The 15,128-nt window shown below is 41.5% G+C and overlaps 1 protein-coding gene across 1 annotated transcript in view; it reads right to left on the bottom strand.

Moving 5' to 3' along the window:
• The window catches only part of FNDC3B (fibronectin type III domain containing 3B), a 358,693-nt gene that overhangs the window by 54,079 nt on the left and 289,486 nt on the right, over window positions 1–15,128 (bottom strand). Inside the window, 9 exon segments of the mRNA XM_032630063.1 lie at window positions 1,286–1,458; window positions 2,356–2,461; window positions 4,375–4,493; window positions 6,583–6,654; window positions 8,497–8,509; window positions 8,512–8,637; window positions 9,837–9,923; window positions 12,054–12,228; window positions 13,498–13,622. Coding sequence (XP_032485954.1) covers window positions 1,286–1,458; window positions 2,356–2,461; window positions 4,375–4,493; window positions 6,583–6,654; window positions 8,497–8,509; window positions 8,512–8,637; window positions 9,837–9,923; window positions 12,054–12,228; window positions 13,498–13,622 — 996 coding nt within the window.

Raw genomic sequence — 15,128 nt, 5'->3', positions numbered from 1 at the left:
ACAGGCTCCGGACGCGCAGGCTCAGCGGCCATGGCTCACAGGCCCAGCCGCTCCGCGGCACGTGGGATCTTCCCAAACCAGGGCACGAACCCGTGTCCCCTGCATCGGCAGGTGGACTCTCAACCACTGCGCCACCAGGGAAGCCCCCATCCTCTTTTTACTTATCAAAGTTTGGGTGCATAGGCTTTCTTATCTTCTCACCAATACATTTTTATTGTTTAGTTTTGTGTGTGTGTGTGTGTGTGTGTGTGTTTTAATTTAAATACCTGTATCTGAAATTCTTTACTAATGGGCAATTAGAAGAAATCCAGCTCCTGTTAAAGGCTTGTGATCATACTTCAGACCGAATGTTTTCATAGTCAGCATGGCTAACACAAAACGGACTAAAGACAAACATACTTTGCTTCTGAAAGGCGTGAACAGGACCGCCGAGAACTAGAAGAGTCACTGTCAACTTCTTGTCACTGTCAGTGGGCTTTCTTACTTGTAAAAATCTCATCAATTAATGACATCCATTTATCTGCATGGAGTGCATCTATACACACCACTGGCACTCTGTGGGGCTTTAGCAGCGGTTTGCTCTACCCACACCCTTCTACCTTCTTTTATGTTTCTGCCCATCTTTGACACACCAAAAAGCCCTGTAGTTTCTGGGTCACTTCACTCTCATTATGAATTGCCCCCCAATCCATATCACTCTGCAATTAAAAAAAAACAAAAACCAATCACCTTTGTGGATATAATATAGACATACGCTTCCAATCTCTAACAGCCCACCTCAACAACTTCAGATGGAGTAGTAAGAAGGACCCGAGAGTTCTACAGTTTTCACTTGAAATAAACGAAAACAAAAAAAATATATATATATATACTGGCCTCCCTAGCCTCTACCCCAGTCCAGTTTTAAAAACTGATGTAAGACACTGCTGGGTAATTTAGACAATATGATAAAGAAATATTATGTAGTCCTAGTTTCCCATAACTAATTTATACAGTCGATGAGAAAATAGGAAATTATTTTAAAAACTACCAAAAGCATCTAAAGGGTGATGTTGTTATTAATCTTGAACTCTATCTTAATAGAATGATATGAGGACAAAAGAAACAAAATTTCCAGTGTTGGGTCTACGTGAAATCAAAACAGTGTATCTTCAGAAATCAGATTTTACATACACTTCTTTAATGGTTGTCAAGGTTGGACAGATACTGCTAAGGACTTTAGGAGGGTAGAAACAGAAGTGCCGGGACCTTATATTTCTGTTACGGTGTATAAGCGTGTACTCACCCCTCCATCATTCAGAGCTCTCACCCTGAAGCGATACATGGTTCCGGGAAGTAGGTTGCCAACGGTGCACTCAAGCTCGGGCCCGTGGTACACCTCCGAAGCTACATCCTCGGGTTCCGTCATCTCCACGCTGTACTCTGAGACCTCACAGCCACTTTCAGAGGCAGGAACATCTGGGAAAGGAGAATGTTTTTCATATCAGAACACTTTTGTGTTTCCAATTGACCCTGTCACGCCTCACTTTCCACAAGGCTTGCAAAATATTATGTAGGTGGCCTGTCCTCGATATTTACAAAAGAAACCCCACTCCAAAAAAAAGATATACAGAAGAAAGTTTTTGAATGATGTCATCCATACTTTCCAAAGCAAGTACGTTTAATGATATTAACAAAATTCCAAAACTGTAGAACTTTTAGGCAATTCCTTTATATTCTAATGCCAGGTAAACACAAGAAATAGAGGGGAGAAAATCTCCTTAACTTGAAACCAAAGGACACATTAAATCAAGTTAGAGGACCCAAAACTGGCACACTATCTTACTTTAGGCATAAGTGATGGGGAACAATAGTCTGACAGCGTTTTGCAGGTTTATATTTGCAGTTTTACATGCTTGTAAATTGTTGACCCGACAGGAAATGCTAATACAGTGAGTCGATACAGTAAAACACCAGGACCCACACTTAACAAGGCAGCAAAGATGAGGAGGAATTAGATGTTACCTGATGAACTATTTCTTGGTTTAACCTCTAAATTGAGCACAACTTTTATTTTATGAATAAAGCTGAAAAATTCCTGAAAAGACTGGCTGCTCTGAAACATTTTCTATAAAAGTGCCCTCTGAGGGTAGAGGATGAACAGCACGTGTGGCACCAACAGGAATATAGGAGGGTGAGTGACAACGTGGCGAGAATACAAACCCAAGCCCATGTACATTGAACAGAATATGGGCATTTTCAATAGAAACAAATATGGTTTTCAGAAGGAAGACCTGGAACTTGATTACAAAGCATGAAGTCTTAAACTCAATCTCCACTTGTCCAAATTGGCAACGTGAAGATGTGTTCACTCACCCCACTCTAAGTGAACTTCTTTGTGCTTTGGTCTACCCAAAACCCTCGGTGGGCGACACTGACCTGGTGCAATGCTTAGTGTGCGAACAGGGAGACTTTCAGAACACTGCAGGAGAAATACAGGAGAGAATCATCTCTTAGTTACTTTGAATTTATTAGAGCTCTATATACCAAGCAAATTCCACCCCATACCTGCAAATGCTTCCAAAGAGGGTTACACATTGAATGTTTACACTTTTTATGCAATAAGATCTTCGTCTCTGTGGTGTGTGTGTGTGTGTGTGTGTGTGTATGTGTTTGTTTTAGGTATGGACATATACCGCATACAGCACTGGTAAAAATAATGATTTCTGATGTCAGATTTGTAGGCTGACTTTCTGAGTGTTGTGTATCCTAAGCACACGGTTATTTTCCTTTAAACAAAAATTAGAGACCCTTCACGAGGACAGAAGAGAGCACAAAACAACAGCTGGATGAAGTTCTTAAATGGTGCCATAAATGGCCAACCATCCACATACAGAGCAGAAAAGCAAATAAAGTCAATATTAATCAACTGAGTCTGACATTAACCAGCAGGTTCTGTTAATACTAAAATCAGCAGGCCTTCTTTTTTGCAGGATCTGGTTGTGTAAGCCTGGTCGTATGGAAGTTGACCCCTTTTTGAGACAGGAGGAGCATGGTAGACCTATGCAGCTCAACCAAATTCAGCCTCCCTCCTGAGGAGACGAGGTGCAGAGGAGATGTACTTAAGCATTCAAGCCGCGCTGCCGCTTCTGTGCAGGCTTGTGCAGCACCTCGCATGTAAGAGGAACTCGCTGATCACCTGTAGCTTTGATGTGGACATCCCCACCCTGGGAGGCACTGCATAAACCTCGTCTAGGTGGACCTTTTTTTTACCTCAGAATTCTGTCTATATGGACAGTCTAGACATCACAGTACCACTATCCTTGGGGGGGAAAGAAAATAAACATAAAACGACGTCAGAGGTGGGCTGAGTGGCAAAATTCAGCACCTAATGGCAGGTGTTCTTTTGAAAAGTCAACCCAGTACAGGGTAACAAGGTTATAAGCCACCACTGCGCGTGCACTCTCTCTCAATACTAATGGTTTCAAAACCACAGTGTTAAATCTCTCTACAATGAAAACATCTTTTACCATATTGCCTCTCACTCACTTTCTGAATGTTAACACCATCTAGATAATAACTACTGATATCTCATTTCTAGAGCACTTCATGTGTACATGTTATGTTGTTTTGAGCCTATGAGAACACTGTGAAGTTGAAACCAAGTTTCCTGATGTGTTGAATGGTTGGTCTAAGGTCATATAAATTGTAGACAATGGTGGTGATCCTTTTGTGATGTATAAAAATATTGTCATTATGTTGTGGACCTGAAACTTATGTAATACTGTAAGTCAATTATACTTCAATTTAAAAAAAAGAAAGAGCAAGAGAACTGCTGCTGCCTACAGATGTGTAGGTTGGGCACTGCGTAATCACAGGAGGTGCCTTTCAGCTCAGTCATCATAGATTTATGTGGCTTTTACAATAATTTTCCAGCAGATGGCAGCGAAGTATCTCAAGGAAGGTGTGTCTCTCATTTTCACAAAACTGCCAGATGTGGTACAAGAAAAGCTGTGCTGGAGGCCATATCTTTTTTTGCTCTAAATTCTACGCTTTTCTATCATTGCAATAACTGAGGTTCACCCCCTTATTTATTAGCTAATGCAAATTGCAGACCACCCTCAATTTTCAACTGTCAGGTGATCATGCCAAAGTCTTCTGAGAAATTAAGTGAGGGATGTACTTGGAAAGCAGCATAATTCAGTTGAGAATCATTTGGGTCTATCTTTTTATACCCACTAAAGCACAATTCGGAAAACTCTGAATTCATGACGTGATACCATGGCAGGCTGCATTACCAAGATACATTTTTAAACAGCAATGTATTCTGATGTTATAGATGGGTTGTCTGAGTTGGACCAAAGATGTTTACTTTTATACTGAAACAAAACCAACCTGACTGTGTCCACCAGTACTTATGCAGCATGCTCGGAGTTTGTACAAAGTGCCTGGTTTCAAGTGGGTGAAAGTGTACTCTGTAGCCGACCCACTGTAGGCCACTTCCCACTGACTCGCTGCAAAACAAGACCCGTGTATGAGATTATGCCTTTTGTAAAAACGTAACAGTACCAACCATTCCTGATAAGCAAAAGCTCTAAGTGGTTTCCATGAAAACCAGCATCTCCTATTCTTTCTTTTTTCCTAAACAGCCACAGTGCCCTCTTTCCATCTCCTTTACAAAGTTAAATACTAAAATAACATGGAGTCATTTTTAATACTTAGTACTGCTGGCTAGACTACTTAATATCACCATGATTACGTTTGCTGACTGTGAGGTTGGGATGCTGGAAAGCACACGAAATCTGTAGTTTGCCCCGCAGCAGGAGACAGCGGATGGTGTTGAGCAAGCTAGGAAGTGGTAACAGTGTGAGAAGCCCCTGAGGCCAGCTGGGCAGGGGGAAGGCTGCTTGGCCACAAGGTTCCTGGTCAGACCAGGGCACCACTGAAGAGTTTCTCCTGGCTCTTATCTGCCTGGAGGTCACAGTGAGTGAAATCTCCCCCTCCCCATACAGACCAAGTCCTTTGGGTAAAAGGCCTGCTGTCTCCATGGAGCCCCACTTAAAAGACAAAAACACCTGAGGGAGTGACATTAAAAATGAAACATTCAGTGTGACCCAGGTTATCTGACCACTTCTCTGGAATAAAGCAAGCAAGCAGAGCCACTGGAGGGGCCTGGGTGAAGCTGATGCCACCAGGTGAAGAGCACTGGGCATGCTTCGACTGACGGCCTGCCCGCCCCACAAATCTGGGATGTTTATCCTCCTCTGTCTTGCTCCCACTAACACAATGTTTCCAGCAGACTATTTTAAAGGAGGCCTTTACTCCATGCAGTTGTTTTAGGGAAAATACTTTTACCCTGTTCCATGATAGTTACTAACTTCCACAAATGCCCTCAGCTGCTTATTAGGTCAGATTTACAATGAAGCCACATGCACTAGGGCCATATGACAAGGGGGAATATTAGAGACAGTCATCCTGACATTACCGATCAAACAACCTGCACTGAAAAGGCAACTGGGAACAAGGACTACCGAGTAGATTCAATTAATCATTGATGTCACGCACTGGCAAAGTTGTTAACTTTTAGGTACAGATGGCATCTACTTTTGATCTGTCACCAGTGGTCAAGAGAGCCACAAAAATTCAAAATATATTTAAGTTTTCACGATAAGCCACCGCACATCTGTGACTTCTCTCCTAGGTCAGATTTTTAGCATAGAATGTGATTTTATGTTAAGAACAGCTGCGCCCATCTCAAAGCATTTTCATGTTTTTCAGCTTAAAATAGGGCCCAACTGACATGAAAAACAAAACACTCCTGGTGGCTATCGTGGCACAGAATAAAAAGCAAGCCACACACACCTGCATTGCTTGTTCGTAAAAGCTGCTGTTAACTCTTTCCTTTTTTCCCATATGCATCACTTTTTTAAAAAAAATTTAAGTTACAGGGATTATGAGAGTGGTGAGATGGGTGTCATTTTTAAAGTTCGGATGACTATACTTTTTTCTATTAAAGCCTAATAAATTTTATCAGAAAGAAGATCTAAGAATTTTTTAAAAGACACTATAAAGAGAATCTGATCTGTAACACTGTCCCACTTTAATTCACCTTGTCTGACTAGTAATGAAGAAATAATATGACTCAGAAATCACAACAAAAATGAAGACATTTTCTGAACTTGTTACAAAGTGTGACACTTGTCAGTAGCCCACAGCAATACTATATTTTGTCATCCTTTGTGCACCAAACTCATTTGCTGTCTCCAATTTATCCTTCCTGCTGATTGCTTCTGACACTTTCTCTGCTTATAAGAATTTCTAGAGAAAGCGTGCCAAGAGAGATAAAAAAACATATTTATTCTATTAATTGGGACCTCTGGTTTAAAGAAATGACAGAAAATTTTAAAAACGACAAAAACGTACATTTCAAGCAGACTCTGATCCCCGATGCTGTGTTTGAAAGAAAAAACTGTCAATATGTGATTAAGGCTTGTTTATTACAGTACCTCTATCAATAGAATTAATGACTGCCCGCTATTATTATACAAATGTTTATCTTATTAGAAAACAGGACTTGAACAAAACAATTTCTACAAACTTCACCTTCAGAATTTCCATCAGTAATCTCTAGCAAGTACTTGAGTATTTCTGAACCACCGTTGTCCTTTGGAGGATCTGGAAAGTAAGCAAATGCCTTATTAGTTATAAAAGTGTATTGATTTTTGTTAGTAAATATTATTAGAACACATAGAATCATATAATATACTGTCTAAATTCTGGATTCAACCAAAAGGCACAATAATTAATATATTATTTCACCCAACTCCTTTCTCGAAAAACAAAAGAAACAAAAACACCACAAAACCTTCTGATTATCAAAGCGTAGAGCTAGAAATGTCAAAAATGTTAGCACTTATTTAGTGAAACATGAACAAAACTCAAAATATGGAGTTATTTTTCTAAGAGTTATGCTCATTTATTTATTTTGAGATTCTGAAGCCTGCTCTTCAATATTTGATGGTTTTTCTATAAGACAAATATACATATATGTCTTTTTAAAAATTACTTTATCCTTTTTTTATTTCACTTACATCATCAGTGAGAGACGGAGAGGGAAGAAAAGGGAGGTGCAAAACTTATTGACAAAATAAATAAAAGATCAGAATACAACAAATCTGTTCCATCACAGTTTGCTACTAAGCAAACTTTGTAACCCACGTGAACCTAATATAAAACCAGAGCTGTGGATCAATAAGAACCTGTACCAAAGAGCCGGTTTGAGGAGGAGGTTCCGGCTTGTTACTAGAGCCCTGTGCGCCTTAGGTATCATATCTGTCTGCTGCTAACTCGGTGCCTGCAAGAGTTTTCTTTTCTGAGCAGGAAAATACCTTTCTGCAAGCCTACACAGAATTTGCTTCTACTATCAGTTGGCCACCTCTGTATTTTAGATATACCCTCAGGTTACTCATATAGATTTAGAAACTTTAATTCCCGTCTCCTTTCACCTGTTATTTCCATTAATGTATGCAAACTTCGGTGATAGATATTTACAGCAATAATTAAAATATAGCATATGGCTAATGAAAGTAATACTCAGTGTTGACGGAACTTTCTAGGATATTCTGAGAATAAAAGCTTTAGATCTGGCAAAAAGCACACCTAGATTTTTTGTTTCTCTTAATCGTACCATCTTCTAGGGAATAATTCTGCCTCAAAATTACCACAGAACTTGAAGCAGTTATATGTCTCAGTGGTTGGTCTCCAATAACAATTTAATAATGTTTTAAATTCCCTTTACATTACTTGACTGCCAAGTAAAATCTTATTGTAGATTTCTATTTTTTAATTTTTTTGCCTGTTTGGTAGTTACTATTATTGTATGACATTAGTTGATAATCATACATATTATGTTTCACATACAGCTGCAAATGTTTATCAACATTCTAATGGCATTCATTTCGCTGAAATAATCCATACAGCAGGCGAGCCACAAAATCCTCTACCAGATCCCCACAAATACCATGATGAACTTCAATATGAAAACTCCCCTGAATTCCAAGACTTCCAAGATATACAAACAACAACTAGTCTTCCTAATTCACTGTAACTTAAACTCTGTAAAATTTAATACGACTTACCTAAATTTTGAAATTTATTTTAATACTAAGTTTATAAATCAATTTTTATATTAAATATTGCTACATTTTTAAGGGCAAGCTATTGAAGAATGAAATATATTCAGAGATTACCACATTCAAATCAATAATACATTAAAACTATAGGAGAAAAAAATGTGTCTTACAGGAAAATCATAAAGTAAATGAAAATGCTCTTACAACTGTCAATTTTACGAGTTTGTAGAATTCTCAGTATGTTTCTCATACATATATTTCAAACGTGTAAAACTCCCTCAAATAATATGATTTGTTTGTTTATTGGTTTGTCACTACTGAAATTAATCAAGTTTTTAAAAACCTGTCAAAAAAGCAGCAGCAGCAACACAGCAACAAAACATACCCCATTTTAACACTAAAAACCATGAGATGTAACTGGTCCTTTAATGAGGGGTCTTGTAGGAGGTCCAGGCCTGTCAGGACTCGTCGTACAAACCAAAAACTTCACTTGGGCAGCTTTCCCTTCCATATTAGAAGCAGTCAGCTATAACCACAACGAAAAAAACATTAATGTGCTTTAGATATCAGGTTCTTAAAACAGTAGTAACTTTCAATATGGCAGATCCGAGGTATCCATAAACTCACACAGACAGACACACTCACATATTCTCTTTCTCTCTCTCTCTCTCTCTCTCTCTCACAGTCTCAAACTACTAATTTATAAGTGTTTTCTTTAATGGAGTACTTATTTTCTATACAGTTTAGCTATTAACAATTAAAAATAAAATAACAAGGTAGGTTTTTAGCCAAAGATATTTTTACCCTTTCAAGAAGACAAAACAAAACTAGTATGTCACCACCCAGTTCACAGTGTTTTGTGGAAGGAAAAACATGGAGGAAAAGCAGATAAAAATAACCTTGCTCATTTAGGAGTAGGGCAGTGCCACCTTGTGGAGAAATGCTAGCAGTATACCTATGATCTCATAGCCAGCATCGAGTAACAAGGATTTTTAAAAATATCAAAAACTATCATTTTCCTTCAATAGTTACACATGCCACTGGATAAATCCGACAACTATTTACTGAGTGACTACTACGTGTTAAATAACATGTTTGGCTCACAAATTCAGAGAAGGGAAAGGGGGAATCAGAAGACAACCACATCTCTCCAGAAGGCACACTGTCACACTAGAAACACCGCGCTGTGCTAGAATCAACACACAGCGGGCAGCACACAAGGCAGCCTGCTGTTCCCTTCATCTCCTAACGAGGTCGCAAAGAGTTGATTCAACGCAAAGTCGCCCGACGCGGAGCCCAAGTGGGGAGGGGGTGGGTAACAGAAGAGCAAAAGGAAAACGGCTGAGAAAAAGAAAATGGGCAAAAGAGCAAAGGGCGACGGAGAAAAGGGAAATCTGATTAAAAGAAGAAACTGTGAATGGAAAGGTGTGACGTGCAGGTGAGAGACAGGTGCGCTGGGCACCTGGTTTGGGTCTTCCCAGGCAAGGGCATCTGGCCACGCTGTGATGCAATTTATTACAGCACATTACGGCAACAGGTTTCTTTCTCAAAAGTGGGTTTTAAAATTAAAGTTGGGTGTGTATTTTACAGATGTTACCTTAAAAGTGTAAAGTGCAGCGAACTTAAAAATCTTTTAACCTGTACAGGAGATTTAAAATGGTCAAGGGATGAAACATAAAACAGCTTCATTTTTAAGCAGTTCAGGTACCAAAATGACTGACTTACCCTGAACTTATACTGTGTGCTTCTTTTGAGATTTTTCACAGTACAGGTTAAATCCTCTCCAGTGTATTTTGGGTGGAAAAGGTTATCCTGAAAAGGCAAAGCCAGAAAGAAACATCAGTATCGTAAAATCTGGGCATTAAATACCTTGTCTGTAGGATTTTTATATTGCCTCCTTCCAGCATCACCAGCGGGCCAGAAGTGTGGCAGCTACACCAGAAAGAGGGCCAGAATCCCACGGTGCTTTAGGAAAAATTTAACTCTATCACATCATAATTTGTCCTGGATCTGGGTACTCTTATTGGGAGACTAACACTAATTTGAATGAGAACAACGTTCTCTCTTTGAGAGAGTGTAAATTTGCTTTGGAATAGATGTCACCATATACTTTTCTCACGGAGCAAATTTTTCTGGTTACTCAATAAGCATTTTAAACAATGAATTTAACCACCAAATTAACGAAGCTTATGTAGTTAAAAAAATTATCTAACAATGTTGTCATGAAAAAAGGCTCTTGTACGGAGATCCTCGCTGTCAAGCTGCAACGTGCTATGCAATCCACTGGCTGGGGTTTCTAACACAGTGTCCTCTTCTGGACAAGGGGGAAAGCAGAGCTTGGATGGGGAAGACATAACCCTTCAACGGGATAAGTATCCTACTGAAAGCTGACTGTACAGAATTCATTCAATAATATTCTCAGTCACGCACACATCCATCCATCCACCCACGCATTCATCTCGGAGCACCTTCTATGCATCAGGCTCTCTTCCGCGCTCTAGGGGTTTAGCACTGCCCAAGAACAGAGTAAGTCTTGCCCATCAGAAACTGACATAATAGCCAGAGAAAGCAGTTAACAAAAAAACCTACAGACAAACATGAAGCATGCTGTGTGGTGTTAAGTGCTATGAGACGAAAGTAAAGCTGGGTAAGAGGACGGAGTGGTGGAGCTAGGAAGCACTGCTTCCAAATGAAAGCATGGGGATGCCATCTACTTGGATGGGGAAGGCTGTGGCAAGGCCAGCTCTGCAGGCTCCTTAAGGCAGCCACATATGGCTCCTCCAAGTTAAATGAAATACGATTAAAAATTCCGTTCCTTGGGCTTACAGCCACATTTCAAGGGCTCAGCAGCCACGTGTGGCTAGGCACCATCTTATTGGACAGCACACGATACAGAACATTTCCATCATCACAGAAACTTCTCCCGGACAGTGTTGTTTTACAGGGTGGTCAGGAAAGGGTCGTCCAAAGAAGTGACATGTGCGAAGAGACCTGAAGGAAATGAGGGAAGTAACTCAAAGATATCGGAAGGGGCATGAGAGCCAGAGGGCACCAGAACTGCAAAGGTGGGGCGGGACGGCACAGCTGGTACGCTCAGTGAGACTACAGTGGCAGGAACAAGGGCAGGAACGAAGACCCTGAATGTGGAGGACCTGGAAAGCACTGTAAGAGCACTGGCTTTTCCTCTGGAAGAGAAGGGAAGGCACTGAGATGGGAGGGCTTCTGAGCAGAGCACTGACATGACCGTATTTGTATTTAACAGGATCACTCTGGCTTCGTGCGGAGAACAGACTGTAGTGTAGTGAGGATGAAAGTAGGGAAAATTCTTAAGAGGCCATTCCAATAACCCAGGGGCGAGATGATGGTGGTTCAAAAAGTGTAGTAGCTGTGCAGATGCTGAGAAACGGTCAGATTTCTGGGTAACTTTTTTTTTTGCGGTACGCGGGCCTCTTTTTTTTGAGGTACGCGGGCCTCTCACTGCTGTGGCCTCTCCCGTTGCGGAGCACAGGCTCCGGATGCGCAGGCTCAGCGGCCACGGCTCACGGGCCTAGCCGCTCCGTGGCATGTGGGATCTTCCCGGACCGGGGCACGAACCCGCGTCCCCTGCATCGGCAGGCGGACTCTCAACCACTGCGCCACCAGGGAAGCCCTTCTGGGTAACTTTTGAAGGGAGCTTTGAAAGGATTTGCTGACTGACTATATATGAAGTCAGGGAAGAGCCCACGGGTTTCTGGCTTCCCCAAATGAAAGCACGGGGATGCCATCTACTTGGATGGGGAAGACTGTGGGAAGGCCAGGTTTCTGCTAGTGGTTACAGTGGTAGAAATTAAGAGCTTGGTTTCAAATTTAGGCAGCGAATCTAATTTCACCAGTGCATCCTGTAGTTATGATAAAACTGACTTTACCGAACACACACAAGGGTATAAAATGTGCCAGACTTACATTTTCGTCCTCCTGGATTTCCAAGGTGTAGGTGACTACTTCCTCAGGTGAACAGCCTTCTGGTTTATTCCACTGCAATGTGACCCATGTGACCCCAGCTCGAACAAGTCTTGGTGCAGAGGGCATCTGAGGAATGTTTCCTAATGTGTAGCACACCACCTCTTGGCTATACCCACTGGAGAGAAACAGACCCGGTGAGACACGTTTAGGAGCACGGGAGGGGTCTCGGCATTTCAAAAGAGCAGGGATTAAGCCTACCTGCTGCGCAACTTGCTTGGGTGGGAAAGTCTGGGGCCTGACAGGTTCATTGAGCAAAGGAAGGCATGGATCCTTTATGTGATACTCCCTACCACAACTTCAATTTGCCCCAATCCACCCCACCGCCCCCTGCACTGCTCTGCTTAGGTCTGCTACTAGAAAAGCATGCCATGTTACAGGGCAATAGATTTAAAAATTTACTTCCCCCCGAAAGCACCCAGGAGAAAGCACAGCACAGTGGTGATGGTGACAAGCTATGAGCCACAGCTACCAAGGAGCCTTCAAATCCATGTGAGAGCAAATAACTGTCTACTGATAAAATAAATGTTTTACAAATATATATGGTGCTCTTTTCCAAATGTTTGTAGATGCCTCTAGTTCACTTACAAATTCTTGAACTGTAGAAGCCTTTATCATTATGACCGTTCAACCAGTGCACTCTAAAGATACAATGGCTATCATGGGTAGGGAAGGAGGGCTGTAAACCTTGTGGTCTTAAGAAGTTCTTTAGGCTGGAAAAACAGTTGGGACCAATGGTGTGCTGAACCTTTAAGAAGATTTTCAACAATCAGTGATAAAGAAAAAGATTTTTCCCTTAATCAACAGTTACCCAAGAAGTACAACTGAAATACGGTCTTTTCAGAGCACCTTTAATCCATTGATGCTTCACCATAAACCTGTTCTTGCCTTTCTCTAGCAGCTTGGAGGCAAGCCGTGTGTCCTACCCAGTCCAGATTTTCTCCACTCCTGTGAATATCTGCCCGGGCTTGACAACAATGGACGGCCCAGCAACTCTTTCTTTGTATCAGCAAACACTCAGACATAGTTGAAAAAAGGCAACTGAATGAGCAGCTTGCTAAAGTGATGGAAGGAAAAGGCACACAATCTGAAAAAAATAAAGCCCCCAGAGGATTCCTTTCAAAATCTGTAGTTACCTTCCTCCTGATTCTCAGAGACCCCTAGTGGGCCTTTGCATTACAGCCTGCAAGGCTGCAAAGAGGCCACACAGTGGCATTTATCACCTCAGAAGGGGCTTTCTAGCCTCTGATTAGGATTCCCTTTCAGAAAATTTCTAACTGGTTCGGTGTGGAGGCAGCAGGCGACCTTGCGCCTTTTGGCAACGTGACAGAAGACTCAGAAACACCACACAGACGCTTAAAGGCATGAGGACCAGGAAACGCCATACCTGGTGCCAATGTCATTCCGAGCAGCCAGCCTGAATGTGTACCCCATTGCCGGACACAGCTTTGTCAATTTGCAGTGTTTTTGGCTCCCAAAGAAGCACTGTCTGAAACCACTGTTTCTTTTTCCCTGAAACAGCGAAACAATGCAAAGAAGTTTAAAAAAACATAATAAGAGAATGAAGGAGTATTTTGAACAACTGTTTAATTTCCTAGTTTGGATGGACAAAACCAAGAGAAGGAAAGTGCTCTACAGTGAAATGCCATCCCTAACACAAAGGCACTACAGAAAGTTGTGTTACTGAGAGGGATAATGCACGGTCCTTGTGGTATTTCGTCAACAAAATAAAAGAGGCCCTTTCAGGCACAAGGCAGTGCTCAAGTTAAGGATCACAATTTCTCAGATCTTCTTCCTTACTTGGTCAAACTGCCTGATCTGACTCATAGGAGTGAGTCTGCAGCCTCACAGGATTGCTAACTCTGGAGCTGCACAGCCACCCCCAGATGGCCCAGCACCTGAGGACCAGGCTACGCAGCTCTGCAAGCCACAGAAAGTCCTCCCTGGTCTTCTCTCTCCTCTCCCGCCTTGTGGCAGCCCCCAAGCCCACACGTGTACATTCTGGCTAGTGAGCTGTTTGTCTACTCATCCCTAAATACTGGGCGCATGCCTTTGACTCATCTTGTCCACATCTGGTCTCCTCAAGGCAGTGCTCTGGACAATCTGGGAGTTCTATCAAGGCTTGCAGAGTTGAACTGAATGTCTGACAAACACTCCATCTATACGTATTACAGTCATTCTTAAGTTTCTTATGAGGCTGGAAACATATTTTAATGCATTCCTAGCCTTACATGATGCTTCAAACTCCTCGAAGGAAAAAGAAAACACTCCAGTGGGTTCTCTTAATAGAAGTAAGAAAACAAAAACAAAAACATATCTATGCTGTACCATGGAATACTCACATCGGCAGTTTTCTAGAGTATTTCATACCCATAATCCACAGTATTTTATCTATGTTTATGCAAAAGAAAACCACATGCTAACACTGGATGAATTAGCATTTTAATCAGACAGCGGGCCCAGGACTTCCAGGAATGCTTGAAATTCTCAATTTATTACATAAAAAAACAAAGAAAGCACATTTTTCTCCTAAGCAAATTTAAGCATTTCCTTCCTTAAAGCAGGCCTCCAAATGCTTACTACTGAAAGAAACATTCCAGGTGAAGTCTAGTTAAAAATAAATATACAACTAGCTTGAAGTATCACTAGGTTGAACAGATTAAAAACCACTGTGCCACATTCATCCTCAAACTCTTCCCAACTCTCCCCTCACAAGCAAGGTGGTACCCCTTTTCCAAGGAAGGGAGTAGAAGCCCCAACAGTCCTTAAGATCCAAAGTTCATTTTATCAAGGGTTCAAAGTACATTCAGGTGCAACTATGGAAAATGGGGAGTGGGGTGGGCAGGCAGTCAAACATAACGTCTTTCAGAGGCTACTTTAGCAAAGTCACCCTGTGACTTGCAAATCACGCCCTTATGCTTACTTTAACCTTGAGTGTTAAGGTTGCTGCAGACAATTTATGCACAGAAAACCCGTTTACGCATACATTTGCATACTTACATCCAGTGTCTGATTACA

Source organism: Phocoena sinus, chromosome 4 (assembly GCF_008692025.1).
Source record: "Phocoena sinus isolate mPhoSin1 chromosome 4, mPhoSin1.pri, whole genome shotgun sequence".
NCBI lineage: Eukaryota > Metazoa > Chordata > Mammalia > Artiodactyla > Phocoenidae > Phocoena > Phocoena sinus.
This window is presented reverse-complemented; position numbering and strand designations above follow the sequence as displayed.